This window comes from Rattus rattus, chromosome 14 (assembly GCF_011064425.1).
Source record: "Rattus rattus isolate New Zealand chromosome 14, Rrattus_CSIRO_v1, whole genome shotgun sequence".
NCBI lineage: Eukaryota > Metazoa > Chordata > Mammalia > Rodentia > Muridae > Rattus > Rattus rattus.
Window position 1 is genome coordinate 17,309,005 of NC_046167.1, and position 23,729 is coordinate 17,332,733.

The following is a 23,729-nucleotide window of genomic DNA, read 5'->3' on the forward strand; positions in this document are numbered from 1 at the left end:
ACCCCACACACACACACACACACACACACACACCCACACACACACACACACACACACCCCACACACACACACACACACCACACACACACACACACACCACACACACACACACACACCACACACACACACACCACACACACACCACACACACACACACACACACACACACACACTCCACACACACACACACACACACTCACACACACACTCACACACACACACCACACACACACACACACACCACACACACACACACACACACACACACACACACACACACACACGGGAAGGAAAGGGCCAGTTAGCCTTAGAGCCTGCTTACCACCTCCTGTGGAGCAAAGCTAAATGGACCAGTCCAGAGCCCGTGGTTGGACATCACTGAATGATGAGATGAGCCAGGGAGAAGCAGGCAGATGATCATCTATCAGCATCATCAGCACCATCTAGTGGGGCCTCTAATGGAAGCAGCAGCTTCTTAAAAGATGCTATCGTCCTCGTTTGGATGTACTATAAAATCAATGACTCAGAAAACAGGCACAGAAAGAAAAGACACTCTCCTCAGCTCTGAGAACATCTGAGCTGAAGAGGTGTTGACTGTATTTAGGAATGATAACCTGGACCTCACCTACACACCCGAGGCCACTTTCCAACTGCTTTCACGTGGCCTGTCTCCGTGGATTCCACGGGAGGTAAGCGAGAGGCATCACGGGCCTTGTTTATTGGTTAGTAATGAGGCTCAGCAGGGCAAGGCACATGGTTGAGAAGGTCCACCATGAAACCAACTGTGGCTTGGCTTCCAAACAGAAGACCTTCTCCAGCATCTTCTCCAGCACTGAGCATGGGCTGAAGGGATCCACTCGATTTTCTGTCTCACCTGATGCAAAAGTGTCACAGAGACAGACAGTGGTCTTGGACTCTAAAGCACCTTTCTTGAGTCCTGATGACCCACGGTCGAGAGTGAGTTGAATGGCTTGCCTCAGAATGATCTGGATCTTTGGGTTCTAAAGCATCTCTAGTTGGCTCCAGAGAACCTGGCTTGTCTCTGCCTTACTTCCGTGGAGATCTAGTTTTGAGGAAAAAAAACAAACCGTTCTGGGCCTTTCCATTCCAACTTAGATCTCTCAGATCCTCTCTCCCACAACCCCAAAGACATCTGCACTGCTTTAAAAAAGAAAGTGGCCCGGAAATTTGACATGAAGTTCGCTTTTCCTAGCCAGGGGCACAGAGAACATTTATTTTTAGGTCAGTTAAAATACACCCTTGTATAATTTCATGAGACCAGTTTGATGAGAAAGACCAGGTGGTCTCTGTATAAAAGACAATAAGAGAGAAGACAAGGTTTCCACCCCAGGCCACTGACTGGCTACGTGGTCTGGATAAACAGACATCATCTGTGAGGAACTTTTGTCTTAGTTGGGAAAAAAATACATTAATAACAACTTGATGGGGTTGAGGGACTGGTTCACGGGGTAGAGGGAGTGCTTACTGTTCAAGCTCACAAGCCTGGGTTCAAATCCCCAACAGCCCCACAAAATAGCCAAGTATGACAGTCTGCATTTGTAATCCCAGTGGTGGAGGGAGAGGAGACAGGAGGGTTGCTGGGGTTGCTGGTTGCCGGCCTATCTTTAAGTCCAGTAGGAAAGCCTGTCTGAGGAGGAAAGGTGGAGAGAGATAGAACAGGATATCTCCTGTCTTTCCCTCTCCTCCTCACATGTACATAGAAGTGTGAGCACTCGTGCTCACATATGCCTGCATGCCACACTGTGCACACCATGCACGCTCACTCCCATACACGCAGTAATGACTTGATATCAGAGAATCCAATGATGAAATAAATGTATGTACATGCAAAAGCGGAAGTGTTGGATACTGTGTTCGTTGTCCTTCCGGTCTTTTCTAAAGCCTCCCGGCTAGATGGTCACTCCTTAGACATGGCTCCCATCATCTTCGGCCAAACTGTAGAACAATATAAACGTATCTATAAATGACAACCTTCAAATGACATGAGTACAGCATAGCATACAGACAGACTACACAAACCCGAACTGTTAACATAGGCATTTAGTTTAGCCCGACACTGAACTGAACGGGATAAAATTGGTATGCTGTGCGTTTAGCTCCAGTGGAAGATCAGGAGGCAGAAGATAAGCATTCTCCAACGAGAAGAATTAGGTTTGCCAAGCATCTTGGGTCCTGACCGTGAAAGTGTGGGCAGGAACAGAGAGAAACAGACACTCGCATGAGTCTGAGCCTTGTCTAGCGATTCCCAGTCACGCTGAAACTGGTGGTGACCTGTGGGTAGTAGATGACTAACCTGACCCAAATGGAGGACATCAACTGCAGGGGTATCTGCCTACATCTCAGCTGTGGAAGCGTAGCTGGATCCCACTCTGTTTCTCTAGAGAACTTATTCTCACAAGAACCAGAACCAGCAGTTAGAGCAGGTACTCAGCGTCCTTCACAGCTAATAACCATTGGTTGGTGGTTCATCAATTCCATATATACCATACTGAGTGTTTAATGTGAGCTGTGCTGTTGTCTGAACAGCCACTGGGACAGTGACATGGGACATTGAAATACATACTTGCTCTTTTGCTGGGACATCCACACAGGACATTGATGAACCCACTTCCCCGCTGAGATGTCCACATGGGAAGTATGGACAGAGCCCCTAAGTCCCAACGAGTATTCAGGACAGTATGGAAGATATGAGAATCTCTTTCACTGTCTGGCCCAAGCCAGATATCCAGGACAGCAAGGGCCTCCAGAGAAGCCCTGAGCATGAGCCACTGATATGAGGAGATGGGGCAATGAGCAACCAAGGACATCTGTGCGTGGTCCAAGGGATCGGGTGACCACAATGCTTTCCTCTCATGCTCCCCCATCCGGCTGTGACGACACAGCTACCGTGCCCCCGTGAGAATTTCCCTCTAACAAACTGTGTTAACTCAAGCGAGATTTCACTGTGCTTCTGTTTTTCAGGGACCTGAAGCTAGATAATATCCTGTTAGACAGAGACGGCCATATCAAAATAGCAGACTTTGGGATGTGCAAAGAGAATATGCTGGGAGATGCGAAGACAAATACTTTCTGTGGGACGCCTGACTACATCGCTCCGGAGGTAAGGACGCACTGCCCGGGTGGCCCTTTCAAAGCCTGGTGTGCTGAAGCCAAGGGCTTTCTCCCCGAAGGTTCCGTATTCATTTCGGTCCTGGAGTATTTACAAATGGGTCTTTTGAGTTTTATAGAAAACGATACCCATAATAACATCTTTCCGTGTCTAGACGCCATTTGAGTCATGGTTCTGAGCAACCTCAGCCTTAAACATTGCCTGCTCAGATCCAACAGAAGGACGACCTAGCAAAGAGCCAGGTAGACTCAGAAACCCACCTAAATCAGGGTCAGAAAACCTCAATGAGAGGGGAAGGTGGAAGGGTTGTCGGCACCTCCCACACCCCATTTCCAAAGGAGGGTAGATTCTTCTCTACAACGAGTATATCTCTGTGTCATGGTGTTTTTGCAGATATTAAAGGACGGAGCATCTACATGTCCATTATTGTATATAACTAACCATTGCTGAGAAAAAAAAAATGGAGCTTCTAAAAATTAAGCCTCAGTCTAACCCTACCAAAACAGTAACAGTAAATGTCTTAGTTAGGGTTTTACTGCTGTGAACAGACACCATGACCAAAGCAACTCTTATGAGGACAACATTTCATTGGGGCTGCCTGACAGGTTGTCAGTCCATTATCATCAAGGCAGCACCATGGCAGCCTCCAGGCAGGCATGGTGCAGGAGGAGCTGAGAGTTCTACATCTTCATCTGAAGGCTGCTAGTGAAAGACTGACTTCCAGGCAGCTCAAGTGAGGGCCTTAAGCCCACGCCCACAGTGACACACCTGCTCCAACAAGGCCACACCTCCTAACAGTGCCACTCCCTGGGCCAAGCATATACAAATCATCACGGTAAATAATATTCTCTGGTAATCTGAGGACCAGCATTTTCTCAGGAGGTGCCTGTCCTCTCATCTAAACTCACTTTCCCTTTGGGGGAATCCTCCAGCTGCCCATGCCAGGGAGATTAGCCACTCCCTTACCATGAGGCCCTTCTCATCGCATGGACCATCTGCTCTCGTTGCCCTTATCTGATCTGTGTCTTTCAATCACCTGCATAGCTGCTCGTTTGCTCTGAAGCCTGGTACTGTGGCTCACTTCTTAAAGTTGCTTTTATTTTTGAAATATAAAATATATTTTTAAAGTGTAGGTCTGTGAGACGTTCCAAAGGTAGCTCAGAAAAACACCCACACCCTCCACCCGGGCTCCTCCATTGGTTACCACTTGAATAGCTCAGGAGCCAGAGAGAAGGCACAGTGAGTAAGACATCTTCCTGTGCGAATGTATAGGGACCCGGGTTCAAATCTTCCAGGGCCCACTTAAAAGCCAGGCATGAGAGATGCCCCAGTGGTTAAGAACACTGACTGCTCTTCCAGAGGTCCTGAGTTCAATTCCCAGCAACCACATGGTGGCTCACGACCACTTGTGATGAGATCCGATGCTCTCTTACAGTGTGCTTATATATAATAAATAAATAAGTCTTTGAAACTCTGGCAGGTAAGGACAGAAGAATCATGAGGGTTTCCTGACTATAAGCCTAGATCCAAATTCAGTGAGAGACCCTGAGAGAGACAGGGAGTTAGACACCAGGACACTCACTGTCTGACGTCACAACTACACACACCCACACATGCATTTGCACACAAAGTATATTGTGTTTCTGTGGCTGTGATAAAACACCATGACCAAGGCAACTTATAGAAGAAAGGGTTTGTTTGGTAGAGGGATAAGAGTGCATCGCCTCACAGGGAGAAGTTTGGCAGCAGGCAGGCATGGTGTCTAGAGTCTTCACGTCTTAAGCCACAAGCGGGAAGACCTGGGAATGGTGAGAGACACTGAAACTTCAAAACCCGCCCCCCAGTGACACACTTCCTTCAGTAAAGCCACGCCTCCTAAGCCTTACCATACAGTGCCACCAAAGTATCCCACTCTGAGGGACATTTCACAAGTTCCCCAGTTCCCCTCATGGGAACTACTCATGGATGATTTTCCCTTTCACAGACAAGAACTCAGTGAGGGGACTGGCACAGCAAAGTGAGACAAATTAGCTTTTTAAAAGTGAATGAATGAATGAATGACCTCTGATTTTCCAGGTAAAATAGTGTCAGCATCAGATCCCTGTAACCGGTCCAACCTTGGAGCTAAAGAACCATGTTGCTTCCCCTGTGTTACTGTGGCTTTAATTTTAATTTGACCTCACTGAAAGGTGCAGACAGCTGCTGTTCTTCAAGAAATTTGTGGGTGTTTTAACTGTCCAGTTCAGGTCGTTTCTAGGATACCTTCCTGACATTAGAGCCTGCATCTGACCACAGATCCCAGCTGTAGGTACAATAAACCGCCTTCAGTTTGAGGGGAAGCCATGTGCAGGAGACCTCAGAGCAGAGACTCTGTTCAGCACGAACCCCTTTCAGGGTGATCCGAAACTGGCTTGACTTAGCTCAGATGCATCATGTAGTCTCAGCAAAGGTCTCCCGTGCCTTCCTCTTGCTGCATACACACGGCCTCCACACCCGTGCCCGTGCCCGTTCCCGGACTCCACCAAACAGCCATTGCATGAGCTGCCTCTAATTCTTTTTCCTCTGCCTCAGGATATGTAAATAACTTTGTGTCTGTTCTTGTCCATCCTGTCTGCAAAGTCTTGGGTTTTGTTTTTTCTCAGCAAGGATTCCCTTCCTGGTTCTATTTCCTTTCGTGACTTCTAGAACTTAGCTTTGGTAACCTGCTGCTTTCTTTTGCAACACTCCCCTCTTTCTCCCTGTCTCTCTGTGGCTCCATGCTGCTTTTTATTGGCTCTCTCTCTCCCTCTCCCTCTCTCCCTCTCCCTCTCTCTCTCCCTCCCTCCCCCTTCCTTCCTCCCCTACTCTCTCTCTTCCCCTCTGTCTGTCTCACTGTCTCTGTCTCTGTTCTCTCTGTCTCTCTCTCTGTCTCTCTCTCTGTCTCTCTCTCTGTCTCTCTCTCTCTCTCTCTCTCTCTCACACACACACACACACACATCTTTTTATGTATACATACATATGTGAAGGGGAAGGGGTCTATGAATGTATGTAGTGGTACCCAAAGAGGCAAGAAGAGGGTGACAGATCCCCTGGAGCTGAACAACAGGTGGTCGTGAGCAGCCCCACATTGGTACTGGAAATGGACCTCCAGGACTCTGCGAGAGCAGCATTTGTTTCTACTGCTCAGCCCCCCCCCCCTTCCTGGGTATTCTTTAAGGAGTAGCTTTATCTATGACAACGGTTTTAGCTCCAGAACAGGCACAGCCAGCCCAAACTTTGTCTTGCTTCAGACCTATATACATCCCAGGCTTACGTACATCACAGGCCCTTCAAACATCACGGTCTGCAAACTCTTTCTCTGGTGAACCTTCCCTCTCTCTTTTCCTTGATAACATCTTTCATGACTAACCAGGAAACCATCTACCAGTTGCCTCAAAACAAAAAATTGAAATACAATACTCAAGTGTACTTCTCCATCCCCAAATCCAGCCAAACGCCAAAGCTTTCTCAAGTGGGATCTCTCACTTCCTGGATCCTGAGACTGAATCAGACTTGCCCCTTGTTCTTTGCATCCTTTAATTGGCCCCCAAAGATGACCAGTTCTTCCCCATCCTTTCTGGGCATCACTCTAGGAAATCTGTCTCCTCTTGCCTTGAATCCCAGGCATAGCGATCCCTTTCCTCATGGCTTCTCTCCATCCCACAATCCCCTTCCTCATGGCTTCTCTCCACCCACACAATTCCCTTCCTCATGGCTTCTCTCCACCCAACACATCACCATCCTTTTATATGTTCTCAAGCGTTTAAAACACATTCACGTATCAATCTATATCATTGTCACATATGCATGCATGCACACATGATTGTCATTCTGGCTTACATGGACAATTTGCAGGAGTCCAACTTTTCTACAATCCTGGGGATCAAACTCTCAGGTCCTCAAACTTCCTCTCCCACCCCAGCTATCTCAAAGGCAGCCCCATAGTCTCAAACTCTTGAATCTGTTCCTTTGTCAGTTACATAAGCACTCTGAAGATGCGTGTATGTGTTTACGTCACACATGCGTCTCATCCATTGCCACCGATTAACATGGCCTATGAGTCAAAGAACATGCCTAAAATGTTTAAGAGCAAATTGAACTGAGAATGAAATTAAGAAAACTGGCACCAAATAGCTTAATTTTGTTCTGTTTTATTAATAGTAGAAAGTAAGGATGTGTCATTTAGGGGCTGGAGAGATGGCTCAGTGGTTAAGTGCACTGACTGCTTTTCCAGAGGTCCTGAGTTCAAATCCCAGCGACTACATGGTGGCTCACAACCATCTGTTATGGAATCTGATGCCCTCTTCTGGTGTGTCTGAAGACAGCTACAGTGTACTTAAATTTAATAAATAAATCTTTAAAAAAAAGAATGTGTCATTAGAATTAGGAGGTCAAATAGCTTTTTGAAACTTGTTTCTTTGCTGGGCAGTGGTGACACACACCCTATATTTCTTTTATTATTGAGATTTAATATTTAATATAATTACATCATCCCCCCTTCTTTTTTCTCTCTCCAACATTCCCATATATCCTTCCTTGCTCTCTTTCAAATTTATGCCCTCCTTTTCCCTTAATTGTTGCTGTTGGTTATTGTATGTGTGTGGTCCTAAGTACTTAAGTACAACCCGCTCCATCTTTGAATTAGTTGTGTCTATGTTTCCAGGGCTGACCACTTGATATTAGGGGACCAGCTGGCATGCTCATCCTAGGGCAGACTCTTTCTCCTGCCCTTAGGTCCCTTAGTTGTCTCTAATTCGAAGTAGTTCTCTGTCCAGGGTTGAGGCTTCATTGAGCTTCCCGTGTCCTCTTTAGCCCTTGTTCAGCTGTGTTTAGGCAGTTGCATTGGTGAGACTTGATGGGTAGAGCTTCTGAAGTTCTCAGGAGAGACAACCTCTGTGATGGTTTGTGGATGCTCTGCCCAGGGAGTGGCACTATTAGAAGGTGTGGCCCTGTTGAAGTAGGTGTGGCCTTGTTGGAGTAGGTGTGGCTTTGTTGGAGTGAGTGTGGCCTTGTTGGGGTAGGCGTGGCTTTGTTGGAATGGGTATGGCCTTTTGGAGTGGGTGTGGACCTTGTAGGAGTAGGTGTGGGCCCTGTTGGAGCAGGTGGGTGGCCTTGTTGGGTAGGCCTTTGTTGGGGTTTGGTCTTGTTGGACTTTGTTGGAGTGGGTGTGGTCTTGTTGGAGTGGGTGTGGCCTTGTTGGGGTGGGTGTGGCCTTGTTGGAGTGGGTGTGTCACTGTGGGTTTCCAACGCTCATCCTAGCTGCCTGGAAGTGAGTATTCTGCCAGCAGCCTTTGGTTGAAGATGTAGAACTCTCAGCTCCTCCTGCACCATGCCTGCAGGTATACTGCCATGTTCCCGCCTTGATGATAAAGGACTGAACCTCTGAACCCGTAAGCCAGCCCCAACTAAATGTTGTCCTTATAAGAGTTGCCTTGGTCATGGTGTCTGTTCACAGCAGTAAAACCCTAACTAAGACAATCTCACAGCGAATCCCTGTTCTTCTGGCTCCTACCATCTTTCTTCCCCTCTTCAGCACTGCCCGCCTACCCCCAGTCCTCGGTATGGGAGTTGTATAACAGAAGCATCCGATGGGACTGGGCTCCGAGCTCTGCATGTTTATTGTTTGTCTGTAACGGCTTCTCCATCTGCTGCAAAGAGAGATTTCCTTGATGAGGAATGAAGGCTATACTTTCTTAGATGAAAGAACTTTAATTTTTTTTTTTTTTTTGGTTTAGGGACCCATGAGTTAACTCAGCAGGTAAAGGCTTTTACTACCAAGCCTGACAACCTGAAATCCATCCCTAGGAATAACACAGGCTCCTGGGAAGTTGACCTCTGACCTCCACACATGTGCCATGGCAAATGCCTCACTGCATTAAATAAAAGTAATTTTCAAAAATCATTTTTTAAAGGAAAATCTTGGTTTAATATTTTAGGGCTCTGATATCGAACTATCTAATGTATTTCTTCAAACTCTCGATTGGTAGGGATGCCAAGCAAGTGCAATATAAAACAGAATTCATAATCTGTATTTAGCAAGGGCAATCACTGATGATAGCAGATGTAAGCCCATCATCCAAAACACTGTTTGTAAGACTTTTTTTCAAGCAGGTTCTTTTTGGCCAAAATATGGTTAATGAGTCCCAAAACATGGTTAACGAGTCCACTGGCTTAGCTTCACAGGTGACTGAGGAACCAGCACCATTTCTTCCCTCCCACATATTCATAGCATTTATTTAAACTCTCCCTCTAGTCCAAATAGTCTGATTGCTACTTGATCCTATGTTCCCTTATGGGATTCATGTCATGGAGTAGCTGTTATTCATCATCGTCCAAGGAGTGTGTGCACCTTAACACACTAACTCCAAGGGGCAGACCTGCTACTGTCACCCACAGCAAGGGACAAAGAGGGTCCGTGTCAGAACGAGCGAACGTGACAACGCCATGTTTATTTTTTGGCTAGTTTCTCCAGTTTGAAGCTGAGCCTCGGTTCCTGGAGGAAGGCAGAGCTAGGGAAGGTGACCCGCTACCCAGTACATCTCCACTGCCCTCTCCACCACAGAACCGTCAGTGTGGAAAGACCCCGGCAGGAAGCGGTGAATAATGGGAGACAATTAGCAACTGGACTTCAGAGGCCAGCTCTCAACTCACTGTGACATCTGAAATAAGGCGCACGGCCTCCTAAGCACAGTCATTATCCTCCAGGGTTAACAGCAGCGGGTCCGGGTATCCTTAGAAACCCAGACATCACGTATGAAAATACACCCGGTATGTTAACATTCCTTCTTGAACAGCATGTTCCCCGTGTGAATTTGCATTCTGCTCCTCCCTCCTAGCGTCATACTGCATTTACTTTAACTAACATCACCCAGCCTCGCAGCTCTAATTTCCACCACAGCTGTCTCCTGGCCTCCAAATTCCTTTTCATTTGTTGCTCCAAAATGAAGTTGTTTGCAGAGAAGCCTATTTGCTCAGGACAGTTCTGGTTGCTTTGGCACCACCTTGTGGCATAGCTCGGGAATTGCATCTGAGCCCGGTACCTAGTACCTTTGAGTACAGGGCGGAACCAAATGATTGTCCGTACTAATGGTGACTCTTCTCTTCCTATCACTCTCTGTGGGTCGACTTTTGCATTATTCCTTGAGGCAAATGAAGTCGACTTCTTGTTTGTCAACTTTAAAGCCAGCTTTTATATCTAAATATCGAATGACAGCTGTCAGGTAGCAGTTTACAGAGGTGGCGGATGGCAAAATGATCTTTATTTTTAGACATGGGGTAAGCCTCATCCAAGTAGCTGTCCAGCACTGAACTTAGAGAAATTTTCAGGTCACGTATCACCTCGAATTTCCTACTTTCCATAGGCTCCTTCGAGCCACCCTGCAATAAGGTAGCCAAGAGTGCCTTTCTGATAAGGTAGGTTTATGAGGGAATGAGGAGTCTTCCCCAAGCCATGCAAATGGGAGGTTCAGCATATGCAGAACATGTCATCAGAACTGTTGGCTTGTGGGACATTGCGTCATGCCTCTGAGCCTCACTACACTCCCATGGAGAGTCTGGAGTATCTCACCTGAGTGGAGTCTTGTTTCGCCTAGCACGGAAGTGCTCTGGGGTCACATATGTTTGTAAGTTTGTGTAGCATTGGTCTGTATCTACACATCACGATGTCTTTGTGCATTCGTTCCGTTGATGGGCTGATGCCCTATCTTAGCTCCCAGGCACACTGCTACACGAGAGTGCCCATGTCTCTTAAGCACACTGACTTCATTGCCTTTGCTTATACACCCACCGTCACATCATCTCGTCGCACCGTCTTCCGCCATTCTTGCTGTCATTGATGCCACTATGAACTGTTTTAGCAGAGCTGGGGCCTGCTGCATTTGGATGATGTGGCTTGCACAGTTTGGGCCTTTCAACAGCAGACATGGGAGCTGCTGAAAGCCAGGGTACAAAGTCTCTATCGCTATAAACAGTAAACTGATCAAAAGGATTGATTTTTTTTTTTAAGTTCGGTAAATTCGTGCCTTTAATTTCTCCGCCCTGAATGACAGACCAGACCATTCTCCAAACAGCACACAGCTCCGAGGACTCTCTGGTTATCTGGCTACTGGATTTGAAGAGTTCTGTTCTCGTCTCTGATGCTAATCACATGACTTAATTCTGCATCCCGTTGGCAAGGTGCATGACTCTCGACATGAACGACTGTGATTGGCTAGGCGTTAAAGGCTTGATTAAAGGGTATCTCTGGGTAATCAGTTCCCCTCAGTGATTTTATGCAGAGTTGAGAGAATAGAAACCAGTAGGTTTCATTTCTCAGCCCACACCAAAGGTGATGGAGATGCCAACTCTGTAGGACACGATACCCACACCCAACACCCCACCCCAGAACCTTATAACACAGATGGGAAAATAAAAGCTACAGGCTTGGTTCAGTCATTTCACCCAAAGCCAAAGGGAAAAAATGCAAAATGAAACTCTGAAGTGTTTACTTACGCGCAGGAACTTGGTCATGGCACAACCATTTTCGTACCAGTCATCAACTTGCCAGAAGACGCCGTTCCCGGCCGAGCTCAAGGATCATGGGAGCCAGTCATTTACCTCCAGACTTGGACATGCTCTCAGTCATCAGACATAGGGGCTGATGATGCTCTGTCTTTTGGTCCTGCAGATCTTGCTGGGTCAGAAATACAACCATTCCGTTGACTGGTGGTCCTTTGGGGTTCTTCTTTATGAGATGCTGATTGGCCAGTCGCCTTTCCACGGGCAGGACGAAGAGGAGCTTTTCCACTCCATCCGCATGGACAATCCCTTTTACCCAAGGTGGCTAGAAAGGGAGGCCAAGGATCTTCTAGTGAAGGTAAGAAATGAAGTCAAAGCCTGGGGTGCAGTTCACAGGGAGAGTGCCTACCTCAGATGTGAAAGACCCGGAGTTTGTCCCCTAGCACTAAAGAAGCAAGGGGAAGGAAGTAAGACAAGTCCCCTTCTCATCATTTATAAGAGAAATGGCGTGCAACCTTGGTGACTCTGGATGGAGGTGTAGCTGGCTCTTAAGCAATCCCAGTCTGTGGCTTACAGCATCCTTTGTTTCCCATACACAATACCTCTTTGGCCAGGGCATCCCCCAGCTCTGTTGGAACCTTTAGCAGGATTCAGACATCTCTGTTCACTCCGGTGAAAGATAACCCTCTTAGGTCACAAGCATCCTCTCACCGAGAAGCCGAAAGCATGTAACGCAAGGCCCCAGTGAGCATGTCAGACTCAATGTGCATGCAAGACTGCTCAGAGTTCTGGCCTGTGGAGGAGGGATTCCAGTCACACTGAGGTCGTCTGCACCCAGTTCTCTACCCTTCCAACTCTTGGGTCTCTGCTTAGGCCTGTAGTGATATAATTCTATAATAAATGTAATAACAAGCACACATGAGAGTATGCATACACATCATATACATGCACATAAACATATACATACACATAAACATTCACATATACATAATATATACATATATACATACACATACATATATATCACACATCATATACATACACATATACATCATATACATATACATCGTAGCATACACATATACATCATATACATATACATCACATACATATACATCATAACATACACATATATACATACACATATACATCATTTACATATACATCATATATATACACATAAACATACACATATACATATATACATCATATGCATATACACCATACACATATACATATACCTATACATTGTATACACTTACATCATATCCATACATGCATACATATACATCAAATACATATACATCATATATACATCATATATACATGCATACATATACATCATATACATATACATATATCATAACACATACACATCATATACATATACATATATCACATACATCACATACATATACATATATCGCATGCATCACATATATCATACATATACATATACATATGCATATACATATACTATAATCATATACATCATATACATATATCGTATATACCATATATACCATATACATATACTATAATCATATACATTATATACATATACATATAGCCTGATGAGTCCTATATGCATTATTAACCAATAAGCCATCTCTCCAGCCGCTATTAATAAATTTTAAGTCAAAATTTTGAAAGCATTTCCACAGATGGGCTACAGCTCAATGACGGGGGGCAGAGGTTAAACATGCAAAGATTCTAGGTTTCCCTCCCAGTACCAAAACAAGGAGAGAGGGAGAAAGGAAAAAAAGAGGAAGAGAGAGAGAGAGAGAGAGAGAGAGAGAGAGAGAGAGAGGCGATTTCCAGGCTCATCTTTTTCATTAGTCTGCTTTTTTTTCCTCTTTAAGAACTATTAGAATTAAATCGAAAGGGCTTTGTACTTCCATGTCTCTGAGGCAAGCGACAGCTTGTCGGAGGTATTAAACATTTTGAGGGGACTCCAGGGCTCTCCCTGAGCATTGGCTTCTTAAATCTGAGAGGAGGGGATGAAGCCTCGCAGGAAACTCAGCCAAGGTTAATAGAAGTAGGTGTTTAGAAACCAGCCCGCACCTTCGGACTGAGCCAGAGAAGCACCGAGCTCGGAAAACTCCCTGAATGGCCAATTAAGTTCACTTCCACCCCCCCACCCCCCCGGAGCTGGGGTCCGAACCCAGGGCCTTGCGCTTCCTAGGCAAGCGCTCTACCACTGAGCTAAATCCCCATCCCTAAGTTCACTTTTAATGAGCAAACAAAACACACATGGAATGAAAGCTAATTTGAAAAGTATTTTTTCAAAAAAAAAAAAAAAAAAGACAGCGGCAACAAGAAGCTAGTGGGATTTGAAGGGCAAACAGTCTCTCTCACTTTACTAAAGGCGAGTTCAAATTTCATGACAGTCAGTAGGTTTGCTCTGCACTTGTATGAAGAGCTCAGTGTGAATTGAACGTGTCAGCCCCAGCTGCCATGACAAAATGTATCCACACTAATCAGGCAATCTCTCTCTGGTGTTTCCTAACTACTCGGCATGCTGTCAGATGTCGGGACTTAAATGCACACAGGTCACATTCCTCCCCCAGCAAGCTGTACTTACTGGAATACAGATGCATCTCCCACAGCAGACATTTATTTCTTACCGTTCTGGAGGTTATCGGGTTCATCAGGGTCAGTTCTTGGTGCTGGCTGTCTTCATAGAACATATATAGGCATCTTGCTCTACCTGGAGGGGTGAAAAATAGTTTGTTTGTTTATTGTTTTGTGTTTTTTAGAGATGGTTTCTCTGTGCAGTTTTGGCTGTCTTAGAACTCGCTCTGTAGACCAGGCTGGCCTTGAACCCAGAGATCCACCCGCCTCTGATCTGGGAGTACTGGGATTAAAGGCATGAGTGGCCACACTGACTCTTTCTTATTTTTTAAGGACACCAGTCTTAGGAGATTAGTGCTCCATCTCCGTGGCCTCATCTAACCTTCACCACTTCCATAAAGTCCCCCTCTCTGCAGTCACACTGGCGTCAAGACCTCAATCTATGACTTTTTGTCACTCAGTCTTTAGCATGACAGCTACCCTGAGGAGCCAGGACCAACAGAACTTTCTGGAAAAAGAAAAATGAGAAGAACCTTGTTCTTCCCATCATCGGGAGCCTGTCAGTCAGAGAAGTCATCAGATGGGGGCCCCAGAGTTACTTGGAATGCCCCAGAACGTAGCCAGCCTTCCACTGTGGCCTATAGCCAGCCTTCCCACTGTGTCTTCCAAATGCTGAGTTCCCCCTCAGTGTCTGAGACATTGTCAGGTAACTAAGATAGGTAAAGTAGGGACAGGAAGGCAGAACCAGAGGTAGTTGCCAAGGTAAGAAAGATTGAGAAAGAGGAAATGACCACTTCCGCTAAAAAGGAAATGGAGAATGTATAACACACACACACACACACACACACACACACACACACACACACACACACACACACACAGTGAAAAGGGCAAGATATTGATACCTCACGAATGCTGATTGGATCGTAGATACCACAGGCAAAAAGTTTCACCCTGAGAGTGAGCACTCTCGGGGACCAATCATATTGGCTCCGGAGGAGTGGGAGGGGGCAGGTATCCCGCAGAGGAGCACTCTCAGGGACCAATCGTGTTGGCCGGTGTGGAGGAGTGGGAGGGGCAGGTATCCGGCAAGCATGTGGCTGTGACTACATAGGTAGCAGGAAAGACAAAACCTGCCATCATTTCAAACACCAAAAAACCTTAAAAACAGGTGAGGTCTACACACTTGGAATCCTAAAACTGGGGAACGTCAACACAGGCTGTTCCCTGGAGCTTGCTGGCCAGCGGGCCTAGCCAGGACTGATAAGCATTAGGCCAAGTGAGAGGTCCTGTCTCAAAAAACAAGGCTCTGGAGAGGAGGGTGGTGGGCGGTTAAGAGCTCCCTCTTGCAGAGGACCTGGGTTTCAGTTCCCAGCACCCTGGTGGTGACTCACAACTGTCTTCAGTTCCAGTTCCAGGAATCTGAAATCTTCTGAGCTTCACAGGCACACATATGATACATACATGTAGACATGCATGTAGATCGGACACCCAAACATGTAAAATAAAACTTAGTGATAAAAGAGTAAATAAAATCCAGGAGAAACCTGAGAAAGGACACGGAAGGTTAACCCCTGGTCTCTACATATATGCACACGCCACATGCACACATACCTGTACGCTCACACACAGAAAACTTAAAAGCAGAAGTCGGGTTGATGACATGGTTCAGCAGGTAGAGGTAGCCTCCCCACAGCCTGGTGACTTGTGATTAACAACCGGAGAGCAAAAGGCAGAAGGAGAGAATCAACTTACACGGAACAAATAAATTAATGAGTAAGCGTAACAAAAACTTAAAAACAAAATAAATATAAGATTAAATGCCATGCAAATACAAAAACAAAAATAAATATTTATGCCTATTATCGGCAGCAGGAGAAAAGTGTGTCGTGAGGATAAGTAAGGAACTGCTTGAATAGATCAGAAATTAAGGAAGTAAAGGGTAAAAGTGGATAAGGACTATAGGCGAAAGTTCTTAAAAAAGTCACTTGGAACGTTGACGTTAGCTAAGAAGAAAACTTCTGTCTGCCTCTTGCACACGTTGTAGCAATTGGCCTGATAAAAATTAGTTTCCACTATGCAATTTGCTGCCAATAAGGATGATTTGCAATTTATCTCCCCTCCTGGGTCACTTTCCAGCTTCCTCCAACCAACATCGGAGCCTTGGGCCCCTCCTTTCAGAAACATGAACATGAACAGAACATGCTATGTCTCGGAAATTCCCTCAGGGACTTTTCCACGATGTAAAACCCGAGAAGTCCTGAGTCCCCTCTGAAAGGCCGGACAAGGGGCTGCTGTGTGGCACCCAATACCATGGTGGTAACGCACTCTGTCCCTTGAGATCTCATAGGACAGGGGCCCACTGAACAGCTGCGTGTCAGGAGAGCCTGTGCTCTGTCAGGAGTTACAGCTGGGCGGCTGCTGTCCAAGCGCCCCTTTCTCCTCCATTTATTTATCCAGGATGTCCGGTCCTTGTGTTTGAAAACGATGGGAAAGTAATGCCCTTAAACAAAAACCCATCTCCCTCTTCCAGGGGCCATTAGTCCTGAGGAGAAACTCAGGAGAGAGGGTGGGGTCCAGGTATGACCCTCACAGCCGGTGGTGGCTACGAATTGCTTCCAGGCTGTCAAATAAATGTAAACAAACTCCAACTACACCCCAGCCTTTTATGTAAGAGTGAGCTGTTTCCTGTAAATGTAAAAAGCTTTTACTGGCAAAAGAAATACTTTTCCCACGTCCTCGGTGTACCTCTGAGGCTGCAGAGCCCTTGACCTTGGCGTCCTGGAGAACTGTCACCCTCAGGGCACTAAATGAGTCTGTTGGCCCCTGGAGGAAAAGATAAGGACAGAAAGAATATTGAACTTTGGGGCTGGAGGCCAGATTATCTTATTTCCCATTTTTCTCTTTAAAAGACATTATTTTATTTCACAGGTGCCTAAGCCAAGCTCGGACGGCTCTTTACTGGGAGTCTCTTGGTCCAAATGTCACATGTTTTCTAAGGAAATCTATTGGGAAACTGAGCGTGGCTCACAATTGGCCAAGGGCAGTGACTTCTGACTTAACTCCCTTAAACATTGCATTAAACCAGTGTCAGTTAAACCTGGGTCCGTTCTGAAAACCCTTAGCATTCTGTCTCATCTGCTTCATCAAAATAGCCTTAAGAGGTCGGAGTCAGTAGCTTATTGTGATCATTGCCAAGGGGGAGGGCGAACTGCTTGTTCTCTCTTATAAAATTTAGGGGAAAAAATTAATTAGGACTGGAGAGCTGGCTCAGCATTTAAGAGTGCTTGCTGCTCTTCCAGAGGACCATTCAGCTCCCAGCATCCATGTTGGGCAGCTCAAAAAGCCTGCAACTCCAGCTCAAGGAGGTCCAGTGCTACACTTGTGTGTGTGTGTGTGTGTGTGTATGTGTGTGAATGTGTGTGTATGTGTTTGAATATGTGTGTGTGAATGTGAACGTGTATGTGTGAATGTGAATGTATGTGTATGTGAATGTATGTATGTGTATGTGAATGTATGTGTGTATATGTTTGTGTGTGTGTTTGAATATGTGTGTGTGAATGTGTGTATGTGTGTGAATGTGTATATGTGTGTTTATTCATTTACATGTGTATGTGTGTGTATGTGTGTATGTGTATATGTATGTGTATGTGTGTATGTATATGTATGTATGTGTGTAAGTGTATATGTATATGTATATGTATACATGTGTGTATACATGTATATGTGTATATGTGTGTATGTATGTGTATTGTGTGTGTATGTGTGTATATGTGTGTATGTATGTGTATGTATGTGTATGTACACGCACACACAAATGTGCTTTTCCATGTGTCAACTCACTGGTTGTTGAATCCACAAGAAAACTAATTGGTTTTACTGCTAACTTGGTGCTTTTTCTATGTGAGAAAACCTAGAGGCTGTGAGAAGGCCAGGACAGGGCGCATGCAGTCTACAGATGCCTTCGAGGACAGCCTCTTCCGTTAGCTAACGTTTATTCAGCAGCTTCTTAGTACCAGGGACGGTGCTAGATTCTGGGTAATGGAAGCACAGTGGTGCCTGTTCCCCAGAGCTTACGGCCCATAGGGAACGCAAACTTGAAAAACAGACAATGGAACAAACTGTTCATTGCGGGATGAGCCCTGCTATAGTGGAGGTAACCAAGGAAGAGAGGGCTCAGACAGAGCCCCAATGACTGGGGCAGAACTTAAAGATGAATGACTGGGGGAAGGGAATCTTAGTAGAGGTAGCTGGATTGAGCCCCCTCCTAGAAGATGAACGTGGTCTGTTAATAAGCACCTTTGACCCGGAAGAAGAAGCAGGTGCCTTAGCATTAGAATACAGCATCTAGAATGTTCATAGGAGCACTGAAACATCAGACCTCTCTGGATCCTAGAGGTCACCTTAATTAACCTTCCATTTTACTGGCAGACGTGCCTGGTTTGGATCTGAAATAGTACTACCAAAGGCCCACATGATAGAGGCTTGAAAGGTAGTGGAACCTTTAAAAGGTGGGGCACAGTGGAAGGAAGTTAGGTTATTACGGAGATTGTCAGGTTCTAGCCCCACTTCCTCCTCTCTTTCTGCTTCCCTATTGCATTGAGACAAGGTCCTTGATCCATCGCCAGCTTCCTGCCTGGATGTTCTAATCCATCTCAGGTCCAAAAGCCATCAGAAACCATGTGCCAACGTAAACTTTTCTATTTTTCAATTCTATTGTCCCAGGTATTTTGTTGCAGTAATAGAAAAGTGGCTGGCATCCGAAATAAGGATTTAGAAAACTTACCCAAGACTACAAGAGCCCTAAGCTAGACAAATAAATTATTCCCTTATTCCATGATGCAAAAATATAGTCAGTTTCTTGAACAAAGCCCTGGGTTACTTCCTCTGTGTAGTACTTTTATAAAGCACTTTGGATACGCAGGAGGACTATGAGTCCTCCATGGCCACTCTATGGTAACGGCAAGAGAGGCACTGGGACAATATACTAAGGGCTCTTCAAGGGATGTGCAGTGGTTTCATAACCTTTACACTCAGAACTTGTTATTAAGACAGGATCTCAAGTGTCTCCTCTGGCATCAAACGCACTCTGTAGCCAAGGCTAGCCCTTCACTCCTGATCCTCCTGCTTCCACCACACAGGTGTGGGTGTGTGAGGGCAGGTGCGTGCTGCCATGCCTGACTATAATTGGAACTTTAAGAGAGACTCTTATTTAATTAGTAAATTAATCAGTTAACAAGGGAAAATCTCCAGTTTTCTTCTGCCGTGTTCTGGAGCATGACTTTGTGATTTGGGGAGATCAGAAGCTCTGGAGGTTTTCAAGTCATAAGGTGACATCGTCTCAAGAAATTTTCAAAGGACACATCCTGGCTGTTCTTAGAATTAGTGAGAGCAAGAGATGGGGCTCAAACCCTTGTGGGAGCCACTTGGAAAGCCCTACATTTTCCCACATTTTCTATCTTAAAGGGCCATAGTCTCCTTAAAACACCCCAGCTGTGATGTTAGAGCCAAGCGATGGTGCAGGAACGAGAAGTAACGCCCAGGGAACCTTTACCTTCTGACTTCATGTTTGGGCTCTCCTGCGCCATAGCCCCGGACAGGTTAACGTTTGAGGAGCTTCTCGGGTGCTTTGGTGTCATTCCAATATCCATGTCTGTTGTTAGGTGACGTGTCGGGAGAGGGTGGCCTAGAGGGAAGGCACAGACACACTGGCCGAAAGGCTGGAGAGACGAACGAGGCACTCATCCACAGGTCTCCCAGAGTGGAAGGTGACGTTCTGTAGCCAAAGGGCTACAGAGACCTCAGCTGACTGTCAGGGCCTCCTAACTGGCATTGCCACTGGTGCCATAAATGCTAGACTCCTAAGAGAAGCCATCTTCATAAGATGTCACACTTGGATGGGCAGTCAAGTCAGACAAATAGTCACTCATTCTGTCCTGATGAGCGTTCTTTTTATCTTTTAACCCTTTTGGGTTTTTTTTTTTTTCAAACAGCATCTCACAGTAAAGCCCAGGTTAACACTGTCCAGACTGAACCAGGCTGGCCTCAAACTCATGACCCTCCTTCCCTGGTCCCGAGTGCCGATCTTCCTGACACATAACCCTGTGCCTGACTTATGCTGATTGATTGGTATTAGAGACCAGAAGTAACAGTGAACAAATATGTGTATGGGAGCAGGGATTAATTGCAATTTGAGCATATATGTGTTTATGCACACACTCATGTATGCTTAGCCGTATACATATATGCATAGGCATGTATGTGTGTGTGCATGCTTGGGCCCACATGCATGTGATGGTATGCATGTTTTCACGCCTCTCTAGGTGAAGGGATAGATGTATATATACATGTGTGTGTACATGTGTGTTATCATTTTATTTAATGCTAAGGATAGCCCTGTCATACAGGCACTTGGCGTATGTTCTAGTTTGTCTTCTGTTGCTGTGGTAAACACCATGGCCAAAAGCAACCTGGGAAGGAAATAGTTTATGTCAGCCTAAAGGTTGCAGTCTGTTATTGAGGGAAGTCAGGGCGGAGACTCACACAAGAACTGAAGAGGAGGCCATAGAGGAATGCTGCTTTCTGAATTGCTCCCAGACTCATGCTTAGTTAAGCCGTTCTTAAACAACCCAGGCCAGTTTGCTGGGTCAGATGGACAATTAAAGCTACCAGAGCAGCATCCATCAAACGTTATGAAACTGACGTAGAGTGTGTCTTGTCAGAGACCCTGTAAGTAACACAAGGTGAAGCTGATCTCATGGCAGACCTATAGAAATCTCAGCGTAGCCTGCCTCGGGCAAAGAGAAAGGAGGTTGCCGGACTATGGAAGGTTCAGAAAAGTTCACTGAGAGAAGGCATCAGGTTAGAGCTCCACATCCACAGAGGAAAGCCAGTTGCCCACACCCCAAGTACTGCACAGCCCCCTGACCTAACGCGGCCTCGTCACAGGAGTGACCGATTCCCTTCCCTACTCCCTTGCAGCTTTTTGTGAGAGAGCCTGAAAAGAGGCTGGGAGTGAGAGGTGACATCCGCCAGCATCCTTTGTTTCGAGAGATCAACTGGGAAGAGCTTGAGAGGAAAGAGATTGACCCACCCTTCAGACCAAAAGTGGTAAGGACTCCCCCACTGGACAGTCTGGCTTCAGCTCCTTCCGTCTCAGGCTGTCACCCTAATCAAGTCCTGAGACCCACCCCAACCACACCTTTGGCTAGAGGAGTGGGGGAGGGGGTGTTCCTGTTGCTCTCCAAATTGAAACGGTGTCATCGAAATCCACCTATGGGAAGAATAAATGGCAGAACATTCCCAAGGTGAACGTGTTTCTGGGCGGGACTGTCAGGGAAGATGGATTTTGCACGCATCTCGTCTGGGTGGCCAACGCCTATACAATGTAATAATTCTCTTATGCGAAATTAATTATTCTAATAGAAGAAAATGATGACTCAGGATTGGACCCACTGGGTTGTGCACACGCCATAGCCTCCATAAGCAAAGTTAAAAGTTAAAACTTGGTGGCTAATTTTCTTCCCTTTTTTCCCCCCCTTCCTCATCCTTCGACCAAGAAATCACCCTATGACTGTAGCAATTTCGACAAGGAATTCCTAAGTGAGAAACCCCGGCTATCGTTTGCCGACAAAGCGCTCATCAACAGCATGGACCAGAACATGTTCAGCAACTTCTCCTTCATTAACCCGGGGATGGAGACTCTCATTTGCTCCTGAACCTCACCCCTCTTCCCCAGACTGGAAGGGATTCGCCTTCTCTCCGGGAACTGGTTCAAGTAACACTTCTGGGGGTCTCTTTTTCACGTTGGAGAAGAGAAGAAACACTCAACCGCGAAAGCAGGGAGGACCGCTGAGCTCCTCGAGGGACACGCAGCACAAACCATGTCTCCTTCACTAATGGCATCATCCTGTTATATCTCCTGGAATCTCTCTCACAGCAGCCCTAGAAGTTAGATCATTGTTAACTCTAGTCATTTACTTGAAAGATGGTTCCCGATCCTGCGAACGATTCGAAATGTAATTCTGCTCTTGTCGTTGACAAGAGTTGCTGGTTGGTGACGAACCAAAGGTGCACGTGGAACAGATTTCTCAAGACCGGAAGGGCAGATTGCCTGTTATGGAAGTCGATTCCACTCAACCACAGAAAAGGACCCACTAACCCGCATCGTCCTGCGCATGTCTGCGGAAATGTCGATGGCAGAAGGGAGGGGAAGGGATGTGATGGGTGCTCTCCAATAAACTTATCTTGAAACTTGAGATTTACAAACCCGTTCGTTCTGGCTAGCCCTGAAATTCACAAGGCAGCGGAAAGTAAGGGGTGAGGTACAGAGCCCTTGTCACCAACAGGAAGGGTAAGGATGTTTCCGACGTGGTACATCTCATTCCCACAGAAGTAAAGTCCAACCAACGAAGGCAGGGCAGTTTACTGCTGCCAATCAAACCTTCCCTTCCCTCTTGTTCTGGCTGATCTCTCTGTCAGCGACGGCATTCGTCATCGTCCTCCCACTGCACAAGAAATGAAGTGCATGACTCTTGTGAGAGAAAGAAAATCAATCCCATATCATGTTGCTCCTGGTGATTCGGTGACAAATAAGTCCCTCTTTAGGCATCCTGCAAGACAAACGACCCACGCATGCTATTTCCACTAGTCAGCCCTGTTGAGTTGGAGTACTAATTAGACACTTAGAGTCTCGCGTGCTGTTTGTATATTTTGATGGGATGTTGTGATGATGACGTGGACGTGTAAAACGGAATAAAAGAAGAAAAGAAAGATGCCTCTCTTAGTAGTTTGATTCTCTACCGGTTTTCTCGAAGACACGGGTCCATCCTGTTGACCGTCCAAATGTAGCCAGCAACGGATTTGTTTTAAAAATGAGAAATTACAGAAAAGAGTTCCTCAAAGGGGTGAGACATTCAGGCAAATCCTAATCATTACTATGTTCCTCTTTCCTCTCCCCCAAAAGGTTTCTTGTTGAAAGGGTCTCTGCAGGCTGCCTGCAGGCCGTGACTGACCTCACTTCCTGCAGTGGCGATGACATCTAGCCCTGGTGGAATGATTCCCTTGCCCTCCTTCATCTTTCTGCAGCATGTCACCTAGGCTTGACTCTCCTCTCAAGCCTGTCTTCTAGAACCTTCTGAGGACATTTTCCTGCACCGTGTCTTGCTCTGCTGTTGACTCTTTGTCCTTCTTCCTGCTCTCAGTCCCTCAGAAAGCCCCTGCCCCTCCATCCCCTTTACTACCTCTGGTATTCGTCCACTTCTGACATGTATGCACCACTCCGTGCAGACAACAGTTAAGTCTCCATCTCCAGCTGTACTCCCCTACCCCCAATCAGCAGACAACATGAACCCAACAAGCCCAGAATACTGCATTCCATCTAGTTCTACCTTGTAATCCTATATCTGCTAATGGCCCTACCATAGCCCCTAGTGCCTGGACCCAGAACCAGCTTTCATTGGCAATCCCTTCTCTCCCACCAATTTCCTTAACACCTATTTTTATATCAAGT

The 23,729-nt window shown here is 46.1% G+C and overlaps 1 protein-coding gene across 1 annotated transcript in view; it reads left to right on the forward strand.

Moving 5' to 3' along the window:
• The window catches only part of Prkcq (protein kinase C theta), a 131,615-nt gene extending 108,621 nt beyond the window's left edge, over positions 1–22,994 (forward strand). The window contains exons 15-18 of the mRNA XM_032885022.1: positions 2,983–3,121; positions 11,814–12,002; positions 21,200–21,328; positions 21,778–22,994. Of these exons, the coding sequence (XP_032740913.1) occupies positions 2,983–3,121; positions 11,814–12,002; positions 21,200–21,328; positions 21,778–21,936 (616 nt within the window). The 3' untranslated portion in view covers positions 21,937–22,994. The remainder of the gene's footprint in view (positions 1–2,982; positions 3,122–11,813; positions 12,003–21,199; positions 21,329–21,777) is intronic.
• Positions 22,995–23,729: the final 735 nt, after the last annotated feature.